General features: G+C 44.1%; 1 protein-coding gene across 3 annotated transcripts in view; it reads left to right on the top strand.

Annotated features, from left to right (window-relative positions):
• LOC124594795 (lactosylceramide 4-alpha-galactosyltransferase-like) overlaps positions 1 to 27,141 on the top strand; it is a 463,646-nt gene that overhangs the window by 370,257 nt on the left and 66,248 nt on the right. For all 3 annotated transcript variants that reach the window (XM_047133215.1, XM_047133214.1, XM_047133216.1), the window contains one exon: positions 15,089 to 15,278. In XM_047133215.1, coding sequence (XP_046989171.1) covers positions 15,089 to 15,278 — 190 coding nt within the window. The remainder of the gene's footprint in view (positions 1 to 15,088; positions 15,279 to 27,141) is intronic.

Raw genomic sequence — 27,141 nt, 5'->3', positions numbered from 1 at the left:
CCATTACACAGCTGACGGTTGTCCATATTGACTGCGAATGCGTTTCATGTAAATATTAATGTAGGTTTAGTACCAAGGGGGGATTTGGCCCTAAGGATATGATAGATCTATGAGGTGCGACAATAAAGTAATGATACTGATTTTCTTTGCAAGATGTGGCAACCCTGCAGGCTTGTGTAGGCACAATATCTTTGACCTTGGTCTGTAAGCTGCTTCTAGTCCAAGCAGCACATCGATGCAACTGCTCAGTCGTGAGATGTGCTGTAATAAGTTAACACGTGTTTGTGTCACTATTCACGGAAATGGAACCGCATAATATTGCACAACGTTATGCCATTTATTTTTGCGTTAAATTGGGTGGAAACGCGACAACAACTTACGGTAAGCTTCAGAAGGCCTTTGGAGAGGAGGTTATGTCAAGAGCTCAAGTTTTTCGTTGGCATAAAATGTTTAGTGAAGGCAGAACGAATGTTGAAGATGAAGACCGCAATGGACGAACATCAACCTCAAGGACGAATGTCAACTTGGCCAGGGTGCGTGAACTCTTATGATCTGATCGAAGATTATTCGTGAAAATTATTGCAGAAGAACTGAACATCAATCGAGAAACAGTTTGTCTAATAATAACTGAAGATCTTGGTGTGAGAAAGATTGGATTCTGCATCACGATAATGCGCCATCTCATACTGCTCTGTCAGATCAGCAATTTTTAACCTCATAACAAATTTCAGTACTGGTTCAAATGGCTCTGAGCACTATGGGACTTAACATCAGAGATCATCGTCCTCTAGACTTAGAACTACTTAAACCTAACTAACCTAAGAACATCACACACATCCATGCCCGAGGCAGGATTCGAAGCTGCGACCGTAGCAGTCACGTGGTCCCGGACTGAAGCGCCCAGAACCGCTCGGCCACCGCGGCCGGCTAATTTCAGTACTACCACAGCCACTATTTCCAAGAGTCAAAACCGCGGTCAAGGGACACCATTTTCAAACAACACAAGATGTCCAAAAAGCTGTGACGATGGTCTTGGAGGATATTACAGACGATGTGTTCCAGAAATATTACCATCAGTGGCAGAAGCGCTGGAAAAAGTGTGTGCAATCAGAAGGGAACTACTTTGGAGGAGGCAATACTAAATTTGACTAAAACGGTAAGCAACATTTTTTTTCACATCAGTCTCATTACTTTATTGTCGCACCTTGTACATAGATCTGTGCAATCACAGTTCCACGCGTACAGACGTGCAGATATCGAAATAGTAGTTTATCAGTGCGTACGCATACACTACCACATTCGTAGGCATCTTTGTCATGGAAGTTAGGTGAATCGTGGGTTCGGCTTCAGGTCAAGCCAAATGATCAGGACACCGAGCGAGGTGGCACAGTGGTTAGCACACTGGACTCGAATTCGGGAGGACGACGGTTCAATCCCGCGTCCGGCCATCCTGGCTTAGGTTTTCCGTGATTTCCCTAAATCGCTTCAGGAAAATGCCGGAATGGTTCCTTCAAAAGCGCCCGGCCGAATTCCTTCCCCATCCTTCCCTAATCCGATGAGACCGATGACCTAGCAGTTTGGTATCCTCCCCCAAATCAACACCCCTCCCCCAACCCCCCCCCCCCCCCCCAAATGATGAGGATTTTCGTACACTTGCTGTCACTATTTGAAAAGAAAAAGGTAGCCACTGTTGCAGGTCTTTACCAACTCCCCCCTCCCCCCCCCCCTTCCCAGACCGTACCATCGCCGGGAGCAGCTTTGATTATGACAGTTCATTGTTACCATAGTAGCTGCGTGAGAAATTAATACTGTAATAGTTTGGTGATAAAGCATTATAAACGTAACGGAAAATACGTATTTTGTGATTGCTACATTCGTGTTCGACCTTATTGTTTATTTTTACTATTAAATGACAAAAATCTGTTGGTAAACGCCGGCTGGGGTGGCCGAGCGGTTCTAGGCACTACAGTCTGGAACCGCGCGACCGCTACCGCTACGGTCGCAGGTTCGAATCCTGCCTCGGGCATGGATGTGTGTGATGTACTTAGGTTAGTTAGGTTTAAGTAGTTCTAAGTTCTAGGGGACTGATGACCTCAGAAGCTAAGTCCCATAGTGCTCAGAGCCAATTTTTGTTTTTTGTTGGTAAACACGTTTTCCTCGGGTTTATCTTGCGTTATGACTGATTAGGTACGCACCAGATATTTGGCCCAACGAACTGTATGGCATATTGATGCTGCTACGTCATAGTCACAATTACGTAGGTTTGCGTCAAGAAATGGCTGATCATGTATATAAAATCTTCTCTTTGAAGTCATCGTTAATGAGCAATAAAGAACAACTTCGCTCTCGTTCAGGTAAAGCCGCCGCAGAGGTTGGACCATTGCCAATGCCATTGATTGCCTGAGAGGCTGTGGCTCAGCACTCAGAGACAGTTGGCAGAGTTATAAAGCCACTGGCTGAATCAACACAGAAGGTGACTGACAATGCGAATCGAAATGTCAGAAGTTACGGCGGAACGACCTCTCTTGCTCGTAGCACTGTATATCGGCCCTGGAGTAACTGCGGCGCCAGGTTGACACAGGTACATACACGAAGAAAAACTTTTTTTCTTTGAAATTTCATTCTGGTTAGCTTCAGAGTAGCATTGTTTTTTTAAAAAAAGATAGCATATTCAGCACATAACTGTAAGGCTGCTCGTCCGCTGGAAGCGATTACGAGAGCAGTCGCGGAATCGATACCGGTACGAGCAGTGTTACGGAACATCGTCCATTAATGCGGCTATTCGACGCGATTATACGCAACGGTGGGCTACTAGGAACGGCAATAGTCGCTTGTAGTCGCTCGTTCCCAGTACACATGCTGCTGCAACCACAATCGTAACGGATGTAGATTGTGTAAAATTGATTGTTGTAGTTCGCTCAAAATCATCTCCGTGCAGTACGAAAGGCGATAAGTATTATTCTCGTGGTATTCAAAGAAAACTATGGTTGAAAGTTGTAGAAGAAGTGGGTGTCAGCAATGGTAAATATGTAGTCACTTTTATAGTACAGGATAATTAAAATGGTTCAAATGTCTCTTAGCATGGGACTTAACATCTGAGGTCATCAGTCCCCTAGACTTAGAACTACTTAAACCGAACTAACCTAAGGACATCACACACATTCATCCCCGAGGCAGGCTTCGAACCTGCGACCGCAGCAGCAGCCCGGTTCCGGACTGAAGCGTCTAGAACCGCTCGGCCACAGCGGCCGGCACAGGATAATTAAACTTCCGCTATGTCAGCCAGTGTAGACGGAAAACTATTTACCTTATGGGTACCGAACTTTATAGGAATGATGCTCAAACTGCGTGTTGCGCGATTTGCGTTGTTAGTTGTGATAGTGTCGCCACTTGCCGTTAGGCGCCAGTACTGGTACGGCGACGTAGGTTTGCAACTGAAGCGTCAGTGTGCATTGCAGTTGTGGACGGTCAACATGGGACTGGGCGAGGTGACCAGGGCCTTACTCGTAAAGCTGTTTTATTAAACCGGCAGTAATAGTGCCGCTGCTCTTGGTGAGTATCGATACTTTTCATGAATGCGGAGAGTTCTCCTTCCGCACCGTGGCTGAAGAACATGGTTAGGAAGTTCGAATTGTCTGGCGATTTGGGAATCGCTCGTGGGAGAAGATCATTCGAGTTAGAAAACTGCTACGGAAGCAAAGGGAACTTCACAGCAAACATAAACGTAGCCAAAGCCTTGCAGACAAACAAAAATTACACGAAGCGAAATGTAGTATGATGAGGGCCATGCGAGAGGCGTTCAACGAATTCGAAAGTAAAGTTCTATGTACTGACTTGGCAGAAAATCCTAAGAAATTTTGGTCTTATGCCAAAACGGTAGGTGGATCAAAACAAAATGTCCAGACACTCTGTGACCAAAATGGTACTGAAACAGAGGATGACAGACTAAAGGCCGAAATACTAAATGTCTTTTTCCAACGCCGTTTCACAGAGGAAGACTGCACTGTAGTTCCTTCTCTAGATTGTCGCACAGATGACAAAATGGTAGATATCGAAATAGATGACAGAGGGATAGGAAAACGATTAAAATTGCTCAAAAGAGGAAAGGCCGCTGTACCTGATGAGGTACCAGTTCGATTTTACACAGAGTGTGCGAAGGAACTTGCCCCCCTTCTTGCAGCGGTGTACCGTAGGTCTCTAGAAGAGCGTAGCGTTCCAAAAGATTGGAAAAGGGCACGGGTCATCCCCGTTTTCAAGAAGGGGTGTCGAACAGATGTGCAGAACTATAGACCTACATTTCTAACGTCGATCTCGAGAGGGTGTAACAATGGAAAATTGTACTGATATGCAGGAGGATCTGCAACGAATTGACGCATGGTGCAGGGAATGGCAATTGAATCTCAATGTAGACAAGTGTAATGTGCTGCGAGTACATAGAAAGAAAGATCCTTTATCATTTAGCTACAATATAGCAGGTCAGCGACTGGATGCAGTTAATTCCGTAAATTATCTGGGAGTAGGCATTAGAAGTGATTTAAAATGGAAGGACCGTATAAAATGAATCGTCGGTATAGCAGATGCCAGACTGAAATTTACTGGAAGAATCCTACGGAAATGCAGTCCGAAAACAAAGGAAGTAGGTTACAGTACACTTGTTCGTCCACTGCTTGAATACTGCTCACTGGTGTGGGATACGTACCAGATAGGGTTGATAGAAGATATAGAGAAGATCCAACGGAGAGCAGCGCGCTTCTTTACAGGATCATTTAGTAATCGCGAAAGCGTTACGGAGGTGACAGATAAATTCCAGTGGAAGGCTCTGCAAGAGAGACGCTCAGTAGCTCGGTACGGGCTTTTGTTGAAGTTTCGAGAACACACCTTCACCGAGGAGTCAAGCAGTATATTGCTGCCTTCTACGTATATCTCGCGAAGAGACCATGAGGATAAAATCAGAGAGATTAGAGCCCACACAGAGGCATACCGACAGTCTTTCTTTCCACGAACAATACGAGACTGGTTCAAAATGGTTCCGGTTAAAGGCGCTGCAAGACCGCTACGGTCGCAGGTTCGAATCCTGCCTCGGGCATGGATGTTTGTGATGTCCTTAGGTTAGTTAGGTTTACCTAGTTCTAAGTTCTAGGGGACTAATGACCTCAGCAGTTGAGTCCCATAGTGCTCAGAGCCATTTGAACCATTTTGAAAATGGTTCAAATGGTTCTGAGCACTATGGGACTTAACATCTGAGGTTATCAGTCCCCTATAACTTCGAACTACTTAAACCTATCTAGCCTAAGGGCATCACACACATCCAAGCCCGAGGCAGGATTCGAACGTGCGACCGTAGCGGTCGCGCGATTCCAGACTGAAGCGCCTTTAACCGGAACCATTTTGAACCAGTCTCATATTGTTCGTGGAAAGAAAGACTGTCGGTATGCCTCTGTGTGGGCTCTAATCTCTCTGATTTTATCCTCATGGTCTCTTCGCGAGATATACGTAGAAGGCAGCAATATACTGCTTGACTCCTCGGTGAAGGTGTGTTCTCGAAACTTCAACAAAAGCCCGTACCGAGCTACTGAGCGTCACTCTTGCAGAGTCTTCCACTGGAGTTTATCTGTCACCTCCGTAACGCTTTCGCGATTACTAAATGATCCTGTAAAGAAGCGCGCTGCTCTTCGTTGGATCTTCTCTATATCTTCTATCAACCCTATCTGGTACGGATCCCACACCAGTGAGCAGTATTCAAGCAGTGGACGAACAAGTGTACTGTAACCTACTTCCTTTGTTTTCGGACTGCATTTCCGTAAGATTATTCCAGTAAATTTCAGTCTATAACCGCTCGATCACACCGGCCGGCTACGAGACTGGAATAGAAGGGAGAACCGGTAGAGGTACTCAAGGTACCCTCCGCCATACACCGTCAGGTGGCTTGCGGACTATGGATGTAGACGTAGATGTAGATGTAGAGGCCAACGGCCAATTGCGCCACAGATTGTTGAGGGAGTTACTGTTGCCATGGCGGAGAATCCTGGACGCAATGTGCCACCTTCAAGAAGTGCGCGAGATATCACACATCAGCTGAACATTCCGTGATGCACTATTCTAATAGCGCTGCGAACAGTTGTGAAATTGTATCTCTTGCGCAATTCCAGGGTGTGATGGACGCCGATGCTCGTCACGATGAACAACATTTGTAACCTGGGACGTAAACGTAGCACGGAATTAACAGATGTTACCCTCTCACATGGAAATTAAAATGTTACTTTCAGTGGTTTATTCGTTCTCCTCTGTATGTCCTTACAAATGTTTCCAAAAAGTTTCATTCTACTACGATCACTCCTTTTCATGGGGCCCTCTCAGGTAGCGAAAGTTTAATTATAACCACCTTATAGATGCATGTGATGTTAATAGTACAGAAAGGTTTTGCAATAAAGAATATATTACTCAAGCACATACTCAAGCATTCGAGTCGTGTTCACAGAAATATGCTACATATTTCTCTCTGATGACATTGTCTCTTGTGACGCGTTTGTTTTCATCTAGCGCAGCAAATCTAATGGAAGCTCCACTGCTTTCAGTTTGTGGTTGCTCTTGTAATGAAGCACATATTAGTGTTCACCTTCTTTATTTCTGACAATACTATGTAACAGCTGCAAATATTTATCAATAGCATTAGCGAATCGGAGTTGACCTCAGTACATGAGCACTAGCTACTGGCTGGCCATGGTACCGAATGTACACTCAGTAACTTGCCGTGGCTTTGAAACTCCCTCACTAAATATTGTTATTGATGAACCAAGTTTTGACGCGGGAAACAGAATTTAGGTACGTTTTAAGAGGATACACTTATCCCCAAACATGCTAAACTTTAATATTCGATCCAGACAATGTGGAAACTTTTTGAATGTGTAGTCCTTCAGTTTCAAGATGTGTGCCAAGTTTAGATTTGGAGAAAATACTACCGTTGCTCTCCTTACCGTATGCTCCCATGTCAGCGGCGATGTACGTTGTAATCTGAGTTAGCGACAAGAAATGGTTCAAATGGCTCTGAGCACTAAGGGACTTAACATCTGAGGTCATCAGTCCCTAGAACTTAGAACCACTTAAACCTAACTAACCCAAGGACATCACACACATCCATGCCCAAGGCAGGATTCGAACCTGCGACCGTAGCAGCCTCGCGACTCCGGACTGAAGCGCCTAGAACCGCTCGGAGTTAGCGACAGCTTGCATTAAAATTGAGAAGTAATGCTTATAATTTTGCCATGCTGCCAGCATTGATCGGATCTCCTGTGAGTACGTGCTCTGGATGCATCCTGCAATAATCAAAGAAATACTGGGGCTTTTAACTATTATTGGGTTCATCCAACACCTAAAAGTGAAAGATAACAAATAAGGAAAACATTAGATATCTTCCATTGTGTTACCATGGTCCATTATCAGATAAAATTGCAAATACGTTTAAAAAAATTCAATATACGGGTCGGCTTCCGAATCAGTAACAAACAAAGGCAGATTATACGACGAAAGTTGGAAGCCCCAAAAAATAAGTTTTGCAATGCTGTAGTAAAGGATCAAATGTGGATCCTGTGAATGTTACTACAGCGGCCAAACAGGAAGACCTGGGATACCACATAAGTCTTAAGGGAACAGAATGATCATTTAGTTTCCACTAAAAATTGTTTATCAACATTGCACAATGAAATTAACGGTAATAATTTGGACATACTCGTAGTAATGATATTTTACGTCAGTAACCTGCCGAACACAAAATTTTCGATTAACGAGCAGACAACGAGCAACCGTAACCGGATTTTTTTTTTTTTTTTTACTTCACGACGAACTGTTCTTCGATCGAAATAAAATATAATCATAGAGTATCCCGTTCTTGTTTGTACCAATATCTGCACTACTGACAACCTTTCATTTAGGCCCGCCCGATTGGCCGTGCGGTCTAACGCACGGCTTTCCGGGCGGGAAGGAGCGCCTGGTCCCCGGCGCGAATCCGCCCGGCGGTTTAGCGTCGAGGTCCGGTGAGCCGGCCAGTCTGTGGATGGTTTTTAGGCGGTTTTCCATCTGCCTCGGTGAATGCGGGCTGGCTCCCCTTATTCCGCCTCAGCTATACTATGTCGGCGATTGCTGCGCTAACAAGTTCTTCACGTACGCGTACACCACCATTAGTCTACCACGCCAACATAGGGGTTTACACTCGTCTGGTGTGAGACGTTCCCTGGGGGTTCCACCGGGGGCCGAACCGCACAATAACCCTGGGTTCGGTGTGGGGCGGCGGAGGGGTGAAGTGGACTGCGATAGTCGCCGTGGGGTTGTGGACCACTGCGGCTGCGGCGAGGACGGAGCTTCTCCGTCGTTTCTATGTCCCCGGTTAGCATAACATAACATAACCTTTCATTTATGAAAATTTAACTTCATCTAATATTCCTCCTCTTTTGCACTACACCGGTTGAGTGATGAGTCATGAGTCTTTGCTCTGTTGTGAGATTGAAACTGTAAATTAATTTGTGAAGATTTAACTCTATCTAATGTTGTAAATATTTGCACTTGGCCGGATAAACAATGATCCAAGAACTTTTACTTTGTAATAAAAATGAATATATATTTTTGTGCTAAATTACATAGCTAATTTGCACTGTAACAGATTTCAGTTGCTCATATATTTAAAATTTTACATACCTATGCAAACAAAAAGCCTTGTAAACATTCTTATACCCTTGTTTTATATGTAATTTGAATTTTTATAAGCAAGATAGGATTTCTGCCCGTGTGTAGGTAAGCCATTTTAAGTGTTTTACACACTGACGAGCCAGAGAAACTGATACACCTGCCTAATATCGTTTAGGACCACACGAGCACGCAGAAGTGCCTCAACACGACGTGGGACGGACTCGACTAATGTCTGAAGTAGTGCTGGAGGGAACTGACACCATGAATCCTGCAGGGCTGCCCATAAATCCGTAAGAATACGATGGGATGGAGATCTCTTTTGAACAGCGTGTTGCAAGGCATTCCTGATAAACTCAATATTGTTCATGTCTGGGAGTTTGGTGCCCAGCGGAAGTTTTTAAACTCAGAAGAGTGTTTCTGGAGCCTCTCTATAAGAATTCAGGACTTGTGGGGTGTCGCACTGTCCTGCTGGAATTTCCCATCGGAATGCACTACGGACATGAATGGATGCAGGTGATCAGACAGGATGCTTACGTACGTGTCACCACTCAGAGTCGTATCTATACGTATCAGGGGTCGCCTTTCACTCCAGCTGCACACACCCCACATAATTACAAAGCTTCCACCAGCTTGAACAGTCCCCAGGTGACATGTAGGGTCCATGGATTCTTGAGGTTGTCTCCATACCTGTACACGTTCATCCGCTCGATACAATTTGCAACGAGACTCGTCCGACGAGACAATATGTTTCCAGTCATCAACAGTCAAATGTTCGTTTGACGAGTGGGCCATCGGCTTCGAAAGCCCATATCGACGTTTCGTTGAATGGTTCACACGCTCACACTTGTTGATAGCCCAGCATTGAAATTTGCAGCAATTTGCGGAAGGGTTGCACTTGTCAAGTCGAACGATTATTTGCAGTCGTCGTCTTGCAGGAACTTTTTCCGGTCGGAGCGATGTCGGAGATTTGATATTTTACCGGATTCCTGATATTCACGAGACACTTGTGATATGGTCGTACGGGAAAATCCCCCACTTCATCGCTACCTCGGAGATGTTGTGTGCCATCGCTCCAGCGCCGACATTAACACCACGTTCAAACTCACTTAAATCTTGATAAACTGCCATTGTAGCAACAGTAACCGATACAACAACTCCGCCAGACGCTTGACTTATACAGGTGTTGCCTGCCGCAGCACCATATTCTGCCTGTTTACATATCTCTGTATATGAATACGCATGCTATACCAGTTTCTTTGACGCTTCAGTGTATATTGACACGCACTTTCGGCAGTTGTGCCTTAAAAATTTAAATGTAATACCTACATTGGCTACGAACTGTGTGGCGCTCCTTAAACATTCATCGACAGGATTACACCACCTAGTGTGAACGAGCCTTCCTCCCAACACACATACGCACGATGCCGCTGGCCATTGCTTGTGTGATATTTCAACAGTTTGGGTTATTGTACATATTAGTAGTGACGGAATTTGACATCTACATCAAACTCTCATGTATTTGTATCTAAAATGGTATGTATTTCTATGTAAAAAATGCCTTTTGTTCTTGAATATTGTCTAGAACTGGTTTTTATAAGAAGTTTGTGTTACTGTAAAATTTGTAACGTAATAGATATTTTGATGATAAATAAATACAGAAAAAACCAGCGACTGTTTGTAAGGACCCACTCAGCTTTTTAAAATTCTTCCCAATCATTATATTCATAATGGTTGCACGCCTCTACAAGGACTTATAGTCTAATTTAGAACCTACGTTTTCTTTTAGCAGTTTGCGTAATACGCCTGATCAGGTATAGCGTTTCCAAAAAGTAAGTCATATCCTCATTATCCACTGGACTCACTGTAAATTTTTGATCACCTACCTGGTTGCAAACTGCCTGTCGCACGAAGTCACTTGCAGAGGACAATCCCAGTCGCTTACAGTTGCATGACTCAGGTCGCCCTTAATCGCGTGTTCGCGTATTCACTTGTTAGTTCACGAGACGTATTGTCGGCCGACTCTTTTCGCATTCTGGGAACTTGAACAATAAACTCTCCGTTGCACACAAATCTTCAATTGTAGCGTCTGCCATTGGAGTTGGCGGTAGCTTCGGATGACTACTCCTTGATGGTCTACGGTCTTTGCCGTTCCCAGTGTTTTATTAATAATAGTATAACTGAAAAATAATGGGTCTCTTCGCCTGTTTGTGTGCAATATGTTACGACGGTGCTGAAAAGTAATGCCTCGGAATTTTTTAATCTGCTCTCAGTATCTGTTGAGATATTACAAGTCATGCATATTACTTGGTCGACTTTCCCGCATCGCCGAAGGTTGCAACCCTCTTCTGATTAAGGGCTCCGTAATGTGTAACGTTTCGATGTTGGTGCGTGAGAAACAACATGCTGTAACCGAGTTTCAAACCACATAAAACGCGCCTCCAATTGAAATCCATAGAAGACTGAAAGCTGTCATACGGTGATGACTGTATCGTAGTCAATAATGTGCGAGATTGAGTTAAAATGTTGACCCCAGTTTTCATCACCTATCGCAATGTTGTTAAGGAACCCATCACTCTCATGCTTAAACAGCAAAGGAAATGTTGACGGATGTCCGCTTTGCTCTGTTTCACGATGGGAGTGAGCATTCGAGCCACCCACTGTACACACAATTTTCTGTACCGCAGTGCTGCAACGATAGCCTGTAGAAGCTCTCGTGATATGCTACACTTACTTGGAAGTGTGTTATCCAACGATTTTCTCGGGTGAATTCGTCAAATCTATTCCGATGAGTCTTTCGGTTGTCCGCTCTGAACTCTTGTCACACACGCTGAGATTAGCACCACTGCTTCCTTCATTACGAAACCAACGTCACACATTACTGATGTCGATTCAGTCGTCAGCATACGCAGCTTTCATTTTTCAACGGTTTTTCAGTCAGAGACACATTTTCTGCGGTTAGAAACTCGATTACAGCATGCACCGCCATGTTAAATGCTACGCTACAGAGCCCTCTAGCGGCAGAATGTTGCAATTTGCGTAAGCGAAGCGGGAAAGTCGACCGAGTAATGTGCGTGAATGTAAAACCTCAACCGATATCGAGAACAGAATTAAAAATTCGGATGGAATCTTTTTCAGCATGCTCTTGTACACTTATTTACGTTCAGGGTCAACTGTCAGTTCCTGCCCCAATCACCGATCCCCCACAGTTATTCTTGCATTTCCCTACAGTCTTACTGCACTACTACCTTCCTATAAAGAGCATCGTCTGCAAACAACCTCCGGAAGCTTCCGACTTCACACATTTTGTTCATTTATGTACACTGAAAGTACTGGCTGCACTGTAACACTCCCTTGGAGTTCTTCAGAAATTATGTTTACATCTTAGACTTCTGCCCATTAAGAACAATGTATTGAACTCTATCATCTAATAAGTCCTAAATCCATGCTGGCAACACTTTTTGCCGTGAAGAGACAAGATACAACAGAATTAAAGACATTAGCTGCCTGTGGACATTTATTTATATTAATGCGGAAAGTTGAAAATTAGTGCCAGACTGGAATTTGAATCCGGGTCTTCTGCTTGCTAGGCAGATGACGCTGACCACTGCGCCATCCAGACACAGTGGTCAACACAACTGTTCAAACTACCCAAACACGTCTCTCGTCAGAACCGAATTCTCGACTATCCACACACTACTGAAGTAGTGACCCTTGCCCATCATCCTCATTACTCGCGGCATTTCGAAAGAACAGACAACACACACACACACACACACACACACACACACACACACACACATACATATAATTAAGGCAACGATGGCCAATGATCCCTTCAGTGCAGATGCTCAGCAAGCTCAAACTCTCAAAGCAATCAGCGAAATGCCGCGAATAATGAGGATAGTGGGCTAGGGGCACTACATCAGGATTTGGGTCTGACTACTGGCGTGCTAGGGTAGCACATACAGTTAAGTTGACCACTATGTCCAGATGGCGTAGTGGTCAGCACATCTGCCTAGTAAGGAGGAGAGACAGGTTTCAGAAACCAGTCTGGTACAAATTTTCAATCAATACCCACTGGCAGCTAACGCCTTTAATTCCTCTGTGTCTTGATTCATAGTGCCTGCAGGATCAAAATGGTGTCATGTGTCCGACATGTCTGAAAGAACAGACACCACATATACATAATTAAGGCGAGGATGGGCAAAAGTCACTTCAGTGCACATGCACACCAACCCAAAACTCTTATGGGAATCAGCGAAATGCTGTGAGTAATGAGGATAATGGGCAAGAGGCACTACGTCAGTAGTGTGTGGATAGGTTGAGAATTTGGGTCTGACTGGAGGCATGCTAGGGTAGCCTGTGCAGTGTGTCCAGAGGCTAGTGGCCAACCCATCTGCCTAGTAAGGAGACCTAGGGTTGAATTCCAGTCTGGCACGAACTTTCAACTTTCCCTGTTGATATATACGCATCAAAAAAAGTTTTGCATCACATCGGTTCCGGAACCTGTACTGAAAATTGGGATACAGATCAACATAAACATCATTTCCGCCCTTTTTATTGCTCATGAAAATCACGCATTGCATGTTGTACCACCATACAGCGAGACCTTCTGAGGTGGTGATCCAGATTGCTGTACACGCCGGTACACCTAATACCCAGTAGCACGTCCTCTTGCATTGATGCATGCCTGTATTCGTCGTGGCATACTATCCACAAGTTCATCAAGGCACTGTTGGTCCAGATTGTCCCACTCCTCAACGGCGATTCGGCGTAGATCCCTCAGAGTGGTAGATGAGTCACGTCGTCCTTAAACAGTCCTTTTCAATCTATCCCAGGCATGTTCGATGGGGTTCATGTCTGGAGAACATGCTGGCCACTCTAGTCGAGCGATGTCGTTATTCTGAAGGAATTCGTTCACAAAATTTGCACGATGGGGGCGCGAATTGTCGTCAATGAAGACGGTTGTCTCGCCAATATGCTGCCGATATAGTTGAACTATCGGTCGGAGGATGGCATTCACGTATCGTACAGCCGTTACGGCGCCTTGCATGACCACCAGCGGCGTACGTCGGTCCCTCAAAACAACAGGTAACTTTCACCTTGCTGCACTCGGTGGACAGTGTGTCTAACACTGACCGGATTGTCTCCAAACACGTCTCCGACGATTGTCTGGTTGAAGGCATATGCGACACTCATCGATGAAGAGAATGTGAAGCCAATCCTGAGCGGTCCATTCGGCATGTTGGACCCATCCGTACCGCGCTGCATGGTGTCGTGGTTGCAAAGATGGACCTCGTCATGAACGTCGGGAGTAAAGTTGCGCATTATTCAGCCTATTGCGCACAGTTTGAATCGTAACACGACGTCCTGTGGCTGCACGAAAAGCATTATTCAACACGATGGCGTTGCTGTCAGTGTTCCTCCGAGCCGTAATCCGTAGGTAGCAATCGTCTACTGCAGTAGTAGCCTTGGGCGGCCTGAGCAAGACATGTCATCGACAGTTCCTGTCTCTCTGTATCTCCTCCATGTCCGAACAACATCGCTTCGGTTCACTCCGAGACGCCTGGACACTTCCCTTGTTGAGAGCCCATCCTGGCACATACAGAGAACACGAGCCGTGTACCACCTTCCTGGAGGAGTAACTGGAACTGATCGGCTGTCGGACCTTCTCCGTCTAATAGGCGCTGCTCATGCATGGTTGTTTACATCTTTTGGCGGGTTTAGTGACATCTCTGAACAAAGGGAGTGTGTCTGTGATACAATATCCACAGTCATCGTCTGCCTTCAGGAGTTCTGGGAACCGGAGTGATGCAAAACTGTTTTTGATGTGTGTAAATCTCTGCCCACTAGCAGCTAATGTCTTTCCTTTGTGTTTTGATTCATAGTGGCTGCAGGATAAAAATTGAGTCTGTTCTTTTGGACATGTCCGAATGAACAGACACCCCTACATATATGTAAAGGGACAACGTGCACTGTCGAAGCTTGAAATTATCGTGTGAGCCACGCTGACCGGCTGAAAAGTGTGCACAGGTCTCGTTGTCCCGTTCACAGTAGGGCACAACTAACGTTCTACGGAACCTCGATGAGAACGCAGCTTTCCATATACCCGTACGTAGTGATTTCCTGTGGTCACAAGAGTACCAAGAAAGAAGTCCCCCCCCCCCCCCCAAGAAGATAAGAACACAAACTGTGTAAGTCACTGGGGTGCTTAAAAACTGTCCCTGAGCGGTTTGTGATTGACCTGTGAACTCCTGCTTAATAGCCTATACATTAGCCACCAACTCATTAACGCAGAGAACCACGGTTTCGGTCTAGTACTGTAGCTAATCTATAGATCAAAGCACAGATACTACTGCTATGACACATGGAGAACGTAATGCTTCAACTTGTGTACGTTCTTTGGCAGGTATCGATGGCAGAGGTACGGACTGGTGGCGGCCCTCCTGCTGAGTGTGACGAGTTTCTTCACGTGGCTGGCAGCTCCACCCAAGCTTCCCGATGTTGTCATCCTGCCACCGTTGATCATCGATGAACCGTTCATGCCCCGGCGTGGAGCGCGTAACATTATTTTCGTAGAGACCACTTGTGCCATCGAGGTAAGCAGATCTCTCTTTGTGTCACTGTAGCAGGTGTGCAAAGTAGAAGCATACGTTTCACAACAATCTGCTTGTTGTAGTTGTGGGCTTCAATCCGAACTCTCCCTGTACCACTTTATCCTTGTCACGCCTATTCTTCTCCGAATAACTACTGCTACTTACATCCATTTGAACGTGCGTACTGCATTCATTCCTCCACACTTCCCTCCATTACAAGATTGACGACCCCTTCATGCATCAGAATGTGTCCTGTCAACTGGTTCCTACTTATAGTCAGGTTGTGCCATAAATACCTTTTATCACCAATCCGATTCGGTACCTTCCTTTTAGTCACTTGACCTGAAAGACCAATCTTCAGCATTCTTCTGTAGGACTGCCTTTCAAAAGCTTCGATTATTTTCTTGTCTAAAACGCTTATCGTCCACGTTTGACTTCTGCACAAGGCTACACACGAGACAAATGCTTTTCAAAAAGACTTCCTGACACTGGAACTGATATTAGATGTTAAGAAATTCCTCTTTTTTTCAGAAATGCTCCTCGTGCTATAATCAGTCTGCGTTTTACCTCCTCTGTACTTCAGCCATCGTCAGTTGTTTTGCTGCCCAAATAGCAAAACTCATCTACTACTATTACTATCTGATCCCCCTACCTCAATCCTTCAGTATCACCTAATTCCATACTCCTTGATTTACTTTCATTGGTGTTCATATAACTGCTCTTTTCAAGGCGCTGTTTATTCCATTCGTCTGCTTTTCCGAATCCATTATTGTATCTGACAGATTTAAAGTGCCGTCGGCAAATCTCAATGTTATTACTTCTTGTCCCTGGAATTTAATTCCGTCTGCTCAGGGTACAGATTGACAACAATGCGAATAAGCTACAACCCTGTCTTAGTCCCTTCTCAACCACTGCCACGTTCTCATGTCTTTAGACTGTTACAACTGTAATCGTGTTTCTGTACTTTAACCTTTGGCACCCTGGATTTTAGGCCTGCTACTTACAGTATTTCAAAAAATATATTGCAGTCTGCATTGTCAAAAGCTCTCTCCAAAACTGCAAATGCTGTAAACGAAGGTTTTCCGTTCTTTACCCTATCTTCTAAGATATGTTTCGCCTGCCTCATATATCTTGCACAGCAAGTCGAGTAGTTTTTTTCTGTCTGACTATCGTAAGGAACTCAATATCTCAAAGGTAATGTCCTGATCTCTTCTATTCCAAGGAACTTATTTCAATTTAGATTTTTCAATGCTCTTTGTCAAATTCTTCGTATTTCCCTACAGATCTTCGATTGCGTCCTCTTCCTTTCTATAATAAAGCCTTCACGCTCATTTCCCTTTTATAGCCCTTCCACATACACCTTCCATCCAACTAAACTAAACCAAACCTTTCACCTTTCCCTCTTTGCTAAGTTCTTGCTTGCAATCTGAGATGTTCACGTTCATACAGCGGCTTTTCTTTTCTCGAAAGTTCTCTATAATTTTCCTCAGCAACTCTTCTCCTCTAGATATGCATGCTTCTACATCCCCTAATTTCTCGTCTAACCATTCCTACTTTGTCATTTTGCACTTCCCTAACTTATTGGACATCTATTTTCCCTTTTGCATGATTCACTTTTTTAGATTGTGATTGTGTCCTTTCTTCAGTTAGATCCAATATCTCGTGCCTTGTCCGTGTACAGTTCGGTTATGATCTCTTATTAACAGGATTCATAATTGTGTTGCTCTGTCAAATGGTTCAAATAGCTCTGAGCACTATGGGACCTAACATCTGTGGTCATCAGTCCCCTAGAACCTCGAACTACTTAAAGCTAACTAACCTAAGGACATCACACACATCCATGCCCGAGGCAGGATTCGAACCTGCGACCGTAGCGGTCACGCGGTTGCAGACTGAAGCGCCTAGAACCGCACGGCCACACCGGCCGGCTGTTGCTCTGTCATCCTGTGTATTACAATGTCATGCACCCACCTTCAATTGTCTTCGTACCGATCTTTTCTAATTCTTTGGATTCCGGCAAAGAGCTCCTTTGGTTCATCTACTTTTCATTCCCCGGGCTGCATGTGCAACCCCACTCCCAAACATTTTGAACACAGTCAAAATCACCGTTTTCCACGCCAGCCTATTTCCCGATCTGTTTCTTCATTTTTATGTCTCAAAACTTAGTCCCTAACACTGGCGTTTTTTCCGTTGAAAATGACTGTTTCACACTAATAAATAATTGTTTGTAATACACACTGACTATAAACTGTCCTTCAATTCGGAAGCTTGGTTTTGAGAAATCCACCTCATTTTGCAAAAACACTCGTTGTCATGTCTGCTCTTCTGTTTATTCCTTTTGCTGTATCCAGTCGCCGTCTTTAACGGCCCTAAAACCAAAAACACAACTGCTTGCATGACTTCATTGTTTACATGCAATATCTTCTTTTCGCTTTGGTGATTATACATTTTCTTTACCTTACTGTAATTGATAAACGTTGTTTGACGAGAAGTAACTGGACGCTGCTATGTAAAGCGGAACTGCCCATTAGATGTTATGAAAGGCGGGCCCACCAGTAGAAAAGGGGTTGAGGAATTGTGTTGTCTGTAGAGATGCAGTAACAGCAGTAGCTGACGACCAGGACGTAGACTAGTCACTGGATGTCACTTGAGCAACAGATCCATCAAGGACATATTAAGCCTTCTAAAGTTGCCCAGTTTGACTGTTTGTGATGTGATTGTAACGTGGAATCTCGAAATAACAATCACATCTAAACCAAGAATAGGAAGACCTCATGCACTGATGGAAACGGACCATCACGCATTGGGAAGGGTGATTGTAAAAAATCGCATGCAGGCAGCGGAAGAAATCACTTGTGAGTTCGTCTAAGTGCTAACAGCAGTCCAACTACCACGATGACTCTGCGGATGGAGTTAAAAATAACAGGTTACTATGGTCGAGCAGCTCCTCCTAAACCAAACTTTTAGCAGTTAGTGCTAAGCGACGATTTAGTTGGTATAAAGAGCCACGTCACTGGGCATCGGACGACTGGAAATTACTGATTTGGAGTGATTAATCACACTATACTTTGTGCCAATCGTGTGGAAGGGTTTGGGTGTGGTGAATGCCTGGAGAACGTTACGTGCCATCATGTGTAGTGCCAGGAATGAAACACGCAGGAGGTGATGTTAGAGTATGGAGGTATTTTTCATGGTTACGTTGTGGTCCACTTATTGCGCCTAAGAAAGCGATAAATACGGAAGGATCTAAAGACGCTTTACAGCGTTGTGTAATGCTCACAGTAGAGGAACTGTTAGTAGATAGTGATTGTTCGTATCAGCATGACAATGCATCCTGTCATAACGCAGCATCTGGGAGACAGTGGTTTGTTGGCAATAACATTCCTGAAATTGGCTGGCCTGCTCAGGGTCCTGACCTGTTGCCAATGGAACACCTTGGGGATGTGTCAGATAGTCGACTTCACGTCAGACCCCAGCGTTTCTACCTTCTCAGGCCAATACAATGACATGACTCAGGATGTAGTGCTGTTGTCCTAAGTATATACACATTGGCGCAAATCCAGTATGGTGCATTTTTATAGTATGACATTTCTACAAAGACACTGAAAGCCCTTTGAAAGTATCCCCAGCAGAGTTCAAGTCTTCGCAAAGGTGAAGGGCGGACAGACCTCATATTACGAGAGTTGTTTGAAAAGTTCTCAGAACGGAATAGAAAAGAGGTACTTACATCCCTGAACCCTTTTTCTTGTTTTTCAATTTAGTCTCCTTGTAGATTAATGAACTTGGTACAGCAATGTTCCAGTGCCTTGTCCCATCTCGAAAATGAGTTTCATCCAGGCCTGCAAAATAGTTGCCAACTCTGGCCATCAATTCTTCGTAGGAAGTGAATCTTCGTCCACCAAGAAAAATTTTCAGTTTTGGGAAAAAATGGAAGTCTGACAAAGACTCGGAGTGCTAGTTCTGCAAGGTTCGCAGGAGTGCTTCTGTGAAGTTTGGAAGGTAGGAGACGAGGTACTTGCGGAATTAAAGCTGTGAGAACGGGGCGTGAGTCGTGCTTGGGTAGCTCAGTTGGTAGAGCACTTGCCCGCGAAAGGCAAAGGTCCCCAGTTCGAGTCTCGGTCCGGCGAACAGTTTTAATCTGCCAGGAAGTTTCATTACTCGTTAACCAGCTATAAATCACTTCACTGAGTATACTTAAACATAAATATTACATATACGAAAATAAGATGAATTACTTGTGAAAATATTTCTTCAAATCCTGATCGTAATATTAGCCCTTTATCTTATTACTCTTAGGATAAGCCGGAAGATAACTTCCATTGCGGGTTACGCTCATAAGGACCAGTTCGTTGTCTCCCTGCGTGTTGTGCAGTTGTGTGCAGTGAGTTAGCGTTTATACAGTTGCTTGCGCTTTTCATTTTGTGAGTTTGGTTATTAATATTGCCTTCATTGCCGTCTAAAGAGACACCAGATTTAATTTTTGTTTCCTTGTGTAAAGATTTCCATGTATCGTAGTTTTAGTAGTGCAGATTTACGCCGAATATAGCACGACAATCGAGTAGTTTGAACGTTTAGAGCATCAGTTTGCCTTTTGTCTCCCTGTGTGCTGTGCAATTGTGTTCAGTGAGTTGGTGTGCATACAGCAGCGTGAGGCTTTGCCTCAGAATCGCCACAGTCGGATAAATTCCTCCTTTTTGGCTTTTTGGATGTCTGCTTGTACTCTTTCAGCTACTTACGATATGGATAGGGACTGTGCTTATTGTGAATGAACACAAGGAGAATTTGCTGTTATCTGTAAACAGCTGGAGGCTGCGTTGGCCACGGTCGAGAGGCTTCTCACTGATGCTTAAACCTGCGGCGACATCAGGGGGCCGGTTACGAGAGCTGCGAGACTCTTGGTGCCGTTAGAATCCCACGGTGACCTAGTTGTCGTTGCATCTTCTATATGCAACATCTGACCAGTTCATCTCCACTCAAGAATGAGTGGCGTATAGTGGTAGGTACATGTCACAGGCCGGAAACCGAAAGAGGGAATGGACCACACGGCTGGCTCCTTACTCTTAGCAACAGACATGAAATGCTGCCCGATGATCTGAGCCAGCAGGGGATGCCTTTCTTGTCCAGGGTCAGTCATGGTCCTCTGGTCTGGAGCAAAGTGGAAGGTCTAAACCAGAGGCTCAGACGTTTCAGTGGCAGTATCGGGTGCAAATTTCTCACCTCTGCTATTAGGTGGAGAGTTGTAGGGTTACCCTTAATAGGTAAGGCGTGCATTACGCGCAGGTGGCAGCTTCTAGGATAGCGGAGTCTGGGTGGCGTGCACATGAGGTTTTTTAGGTTAGAGTAACCCCTCCTTGGGATCAGAGACGGATTGCCTGCATAGGTCGCTGTTACATCAGCGAGTGCTCGTTCTCGCAGATCAGATAGAGGAGAAGTTAACATGACATTGTAAACTGCAGGAACATCCAGGGAAAGGTCATAGAATTAGTATCACTCACTGAAGGTTACAATGATCAGACAGTATTAGGAACAAAAAGCTGGTTGAAATCAGAAGTGAACAGCAACAAAATCATAAATTCAGATGCGATTATTTATTGTAAGGATGGGTTACACCCACCGCTGGTGGCGTAATTATTGCAATAAATTATTCGATAATATCGAGCGAAGTTATCACATATTCTAAATGTGAATTAATCTGACTGAAGTTAAGCATCAAAGATCGGTCGAAAATGGTAACCAGATGCTTTTATAGGCAGCCTAGGTCAGGAACTTTAGTGGTTGAGTGCTTTGGAGAGAACGTGTAGAATATCGTTAGTAACTTTCGTGATCATTCTGTTGTAATAAGAAGTGATTTGAACTGGCCAGTATATATTTGTGTGTTTGTATGTGTGTGTGTGTGTGTGTGTGTGTGTGTGTGTGTGTGTGTGTGTGAATGATCTGTGTGTAGTGTAATTGTAACATGTTATTTGAAAGTGTCTTTTAAACAGATAATGGTTATTATTTTTATCACAGAGCTTCTTACGAGCTGTTAAACTGTCAAAATGTTAACACAGATTATACCCAACACTTCGGTGTGCAAAATAACTGATTATAATTGTTTCCTTTAACTGAAGTTATGTGATCGTTATTGCGCACCAAAGCAAAAACAACAAAAGAAGATGATCTCTTTTGGTCTTAGAGGTTGAAACTTTAGGTTCGTATGTATGTATATTTATCAGTAGCGCACTGATTTGTTAATTTTAATTGCAAGAAGCATATTTACTTAACAATCGTATCAATTGAAGATATGAAGTTTGTAAATGAGTCCGCAATCATCTTATTTTTGGCACTTTTATTTCCACAAGCCCGTCTTGATTACACAGATTTCTTTACACTTTATTACCGGTTTCGGCTTACCGCCATCTTCAGATCTGTTGTAAATATAAAAATTGTGTAAGCGACCAGGTTCAATTAGTTAAGACTAAATCTATACAGTATTAATGATGCATGGAATATAAAAATATGAAATATTTATAGCCTTGTATAGCAGCCATATATACCGTTAAAATATTCTGATAAAAAATCATCGTCAAGTTGAACATCTTAGTACATGGTACGTGCTGATAATACTCAGGTTGCGTCAGGCATTTATACAAGAACCTACTGCCAACAGAGGGCACTTTAGGTAGAGTAGCCGGCCGAAGTGGCCGTGCGGTTAAAGGCGCTGCAGTCTGGAACCGCAAGACCGCTACGGTCGCAGGTTCGAATCCTGCCTCGGGCATGGATGTTTGTGATGTCCTTAGGTTAGTTAGGTTTAATTAGTTCTAAGTTCTAGGGGACTAATGACCTCAGCAGTTGAGTCCCATAGTGCTCAGAGCCATTTGAACCATTTTTTAGGTAGAGTACATAGTAAACCAGTGTCGCAAATATGAAGATTAAAATGCAGTATGCACTGTCTTTAGTTAAAAATTTTCTTTGGCTAAATGAGCGTCTGACATTAAAAATATATGCTGATATACTATATGTGAAATTGGACTTATACTTGAAATCCATAAAAAGCACAAATATTATACACTCCTGGAAATGGAAAAAAGAACACATTGACACCGGTGTGTCAGACCCACCATACTTGCTCCGGACACTGCGAGAGGGCTGTACAAGCAATGATCACACGCACGGCACAGCGGACACACCAGGAACCGCGGTGTTGGCCGTCGAATGGCGCTAGCTGCGCAGCATTTGTGCACCGCCGCCGTCAGTGTCAGCCAGTTTGCCGTGGCATACGGAGCTCCATCGCAGTCTTTAACACTGGTAGCATGCCGCGACAGCGTGGACGTGAACCGTATGTGCAGTTGACGGACTTTGAGCGAGGGCGTATAGTGGGCATGCGGGAGGCCGGGTGGACGTACCGCCGAATTGCTCAACACGTGGGGCGTGAGGTCTCCACAGTACATCGATGTTGTCGCCAGTGGTCGGCGGAAGGTGCACGTGCCCGTCGACCTGGGACCGGACCGCAGCGACGCACGGATGCACGACAAGACCGTAGGATCCTACGCAGTGCCGTAGGGGACCGCACCGCCACTTCCCAGCAAATTAGGGACACTGTTGCTCCTGGGGTATCGGCGAGGACCATTCGCAACCGTCTCCATGAAGCTGGGCTACGGTCCCGCACACCGTTAGGCCGTCTTCCGCTCACGCCCCAACATCGTGCAGCCCGCCTCCAGTGGTGTCGCGACAGGCGTGAATGGAGGGACGAATGGAGACGTGTCGTGTTCAGCGATGAGAGTCGCTTCTGCCTTGGTGCCAATGATGGTCGTATGCGTGTTTGGCGCCGTGCAGGTGAGCGCCACAATCAGGACTGCATACGACCGAGGCACACAGGGCCAACACCCGGCATCATGGTGTGGGGAGCGATCTCCTACACTGGCCGTACACCACTGGTGGTCGTCGAGGGGACACTGAATAGTGCACGGTACATCCAAACCGTCATCGAACCCATCGTTCTACCATTCCTAGACCGGCAAGGGAACTTGCTGTTCCAACAGGACAATGCACGTCCGCATGTATCCCGTGCCACTCAACGTGCTCTAGAAGGTGTAAGTCAACTACCCTGGCCAGCAAGATCTCCGGATCTGTCCCCCATTGAGCATGTTTGGGACTGGATGAAGCGTCGTCTCACGCGGTCTGCACATCCAGCACGAACGCTGGTCCAACTGAGGCGCCAGGTGGAAATGGCATGGCAAGCCATTTCACAGGACTACATCCAGCATCTCTACGATCGTCTCCATGGGAGAATAGCAGCCTGCATTGCTGCGAAAGGTGGATGTACACTGTACTAGTGCCGACATTGTGCATGCTCTGTTGCCTGTGTCTATGTGCCTGTGGTTCTGTCAGTGTGATCATGTGATGTATCTGACCCCAGGAATGTGTCAATAAAGTTTCCCCTTCCTGGGACAATGAATTCACGGTGTTCTTATTTCAATTTCCAGGAGTGTACAATACAGCCCTTAGCCTGGTTAGGTAACATACAACCTTTTATGAATGCCAGAATAAAAAGTATAAAATAAAAAAAATCACGAAATCTTCTATCCTAAGAGATCAGTTAATCATAATACAATTAATAAAGTAGTGCCCCTTAATTAAAAGTAAAAAATCTATCATCGATATTATATTAGAGTGCGGTATCGATGGCGAATATGTCGTGTCTTCTCTGCGTTACTTGCTTGTTTTCCTGTGGCTGAGCTAGCGGAGAACATGTATATCAGATTAATGCTTCTTCATATGAACTAGGAATGCAAACATACCAGATGTTGGACTTAGGAATTTGTCCATAGAATGGGACATAATTCTGTATCGTGTAGCGCTTTTTTCAGTTTGTCTAATAGATTTTGAAACTAACGTCTTTACCTTCTTGACTGTCTACGTTCTATAAATCAGCCATGTTCTTGCACATATCTGAATAACATTGGCTATCATTACAATCTTGCTACTCAGTAGTCAGTTGTTCAGTTGGTTTCGTGTATTCTGACAAGCCTTGTGGTAATCATGACAGTGAATCTGCTACAAGTTATCTCTTCCAGACGTGTAAATGATCTCAAAATTCTATTCCCGAAGAAATAAAGACCAGTACACGAAGTATGAATGTAGCATTTTGCATGACATGAGAAAGCTCAACGCCTGATAGTTACAACAGACTTAAATGTTCTTTTTGCAAATGTAACTGTTCGATTTTCTAAACGCCCAAATCATCGCTAAAGTTTCTAACTCAGTAGCAGAGTATGATCCTTTGCATTCAGATGAGGGACTTCTAGCAAAACATGACTCGAATATCTGATTTTCCTTTTCCCTCATGGATCTAAAATAAACAAGCTCCTAATTCAGAAAATGACACACCAGTAACTAAAGAGAAATCCGTAGTCATATCAGTATGATGGAGAATGTCAAAATTTACTAGAGCCTCTCTTATTGCCTTAAAATCATTCTCACATTCACTGGTACAGACCCATGTTGTATTTTTCTTCAAAAGACTTAGCGAGTTTGTACTGCTTAAAAGCTGTTTGGGTGCAGAACTAGCATAAACCAAAGAACTCTAAGTTGTTGCTTAGTAGGAGGTTATAGAAAATTTTTGGAGGCACTAATCTTATCTGGGTTAGGTGTTATTACAGTAGAGATAATTATGGACCAAGAAACTTAATCTTCTCCCTGACAAATTTAGACATTTGCAAATTAGCTGTCACTCCTGCCTCAGTGTATTTTCTAACAATTCTACATGTTCTTCACAGGTATGAGTGGCCATTAGTATATCATCAACATGGAGTGTAATTTGGCCAGAGCGTTCAGATCCTAAGACAGTATCTAAGACTTTTATAAATACTCCTGAACTCACGTTTAAGCCAAATAGCAGTACACAGAACTGCTAGCTTCTTCCATCGTAAATAAAGGCAGTGTATTTCCTAGAATCCTTGGTGAGACTTACCTGCCAGCAAGAACTTTGTAAATCAGTGCTAGAGAGGAATTTAATCGCAATAAATTTGTGTAATTTTTCATTCACATTCCCCAGACAAGTTTGCACAAGGAGCAGTATTGTCAGGTTTCGCCACAACTAACAGTGGACTGCAAAATGGTGACATAGAAGATTCTATTATAATCCGTTCAAGCATCTGTTTTATTTCGCTGTTAATTGCTGCTGTCTTAGATCACTGGATGGAATAAATATTGTAACATAAATCTCATGGGACTGGATTTCCATACGATACTGATAAGCGTTTATAATACCATATTCTTTACTGAATATGCGCACGTACTTTAAAAATAAATTTTTTAACCCAGTTCATTGCGATGAATCAGAAGTGGTGCACTCGGCTACTTCGACCACTATCTGGTTATCAATATCTTCAACCTTATTACTTTGTATACAGTGTGTTACAAAAGGGTACGGCCAAACTTTCAGGAAACATTCCTCACACACAAATAAAGAAAAGATGTTATGTGGACATGTGTCCGGAAACGCTTAATTTCCATGTTAGAGCTCATTTTAGTTTCGTCGTCCACCTACGGTCAATGGAGCACGTTATCATGATTTCATACGGGATACTCTATCTGTGCTGCTAGAACATGTGCCTTTACAAGTACGACACAACATGTGGTTCATGCACGATGGAGCTCCTGCACATTTCAGTCGAAGTGTTTGTACGCTTCTCAACAACAGATTCGGTGACCGATCGATTGGTAGAGGCGGACCAATTCCATGGCCTCCATGCTCTCCTGACCTCAACCCTCTTGACTTTCATTTATGAGGGCATTTGAAAGCTCTTGTCTACGCAACCGCGGTACCAAATGTAGAGACTCTTCGTGCTCGTGTTGTGGACGGCTGTGATACAATACGCCATTCTCCAGGGCTGCATCAGCGCATCAGGGATTCCATGCGACGGAGGGTGGATGAATCTATCCTCGCTAACGGAGGACATTTTGAGCATTTCCCGTAACAAAGTGTTTGAAGTCACGCTGGTAAGTTCTGTTGCTGTGTGTTTCCATTCCATGATTAATGTGATTTGAAGAGAAGTAATAAAATGAGCTCTAACATGGAAAGTAAGCGTTTCCGGACGCATGTCCACATAACATATTTTCTTTCTTTGTGTGTGAGGAATGTTTCCTGAAAGTTTGGCCGTGCCTTTTTGTAACCCTGTATACGTGTTACATGTGGGTGCTGTCTTGGTTTCAATTAACTTTACTTTTAACCCTTGGCAGTACCTCCTACCATTGCATGTATACTAACTTGTACAATCTCTTTAGTGTTATTACTGCATTTAAACTGATCTGTGGGTAATTCCACCATGATATCTGTATCATCGTTGTAACATAGTATATTTATTGGACGCTCTGCATTGCCCACATCCAGCCCATGGTGAGCTGTACGTTTCAACACCATATTGGAGAGGTGTGGCTCATCTGACAATGCAGTCATATTTACTGTTGGGTGTCGGGTTTGCCAGTCACCTTTAATGGTGCAAGTCTGTACTGGTGCCTTGTGCATTTCATTACTTTTATTATGATTATGCGTTTGCAGTTTGTCGTGACCTAAACTTATGTCATCCATGTTAGACCTTTTTTTTCTTTTAAGGAAACTGCCACTCTATTGACGATAAATGTTCAAATAAAACAATTTATCTGTGTCAGTCAGTTTTTATTTTCTCTCATGACGCGTTTTGAGAGTTTCTACTCCTATCTTCAGGTGGAAAACAGCGATATCTTGTTACATGGGCACCAGCTGGCTGCATTCAGCTGGTACACATGTAACAAGATACTGCTGTTATCCACCTGAAGATGGGAGAATACAAACTCTCGAAATGCTTCGTGGGAGAAAATAAAAAGTGATTGACACAGACAAATT

This window comes from Schistocerca americana, chromosome 2, assembly GCF_021461395.2.
Source record: "Schistocerca americana isolate TAMUIC-IGC-003095 chromosome 2, iqSchAmer2.1, whole genome shotgun sequence".
Classification (NCBI taxonomy): domain Eukaryota; kingdom Metazoa; phylum Arthropoda; class Insecta; order Orthoptera; family Acrididae; genus Schistocerca; species Schistocerca americana.
The sequence above is the reverse complement of the archived record's forward strand: the minus strand, read 5'-3'. Positions and strand labels throughout refer to the sequence as shown.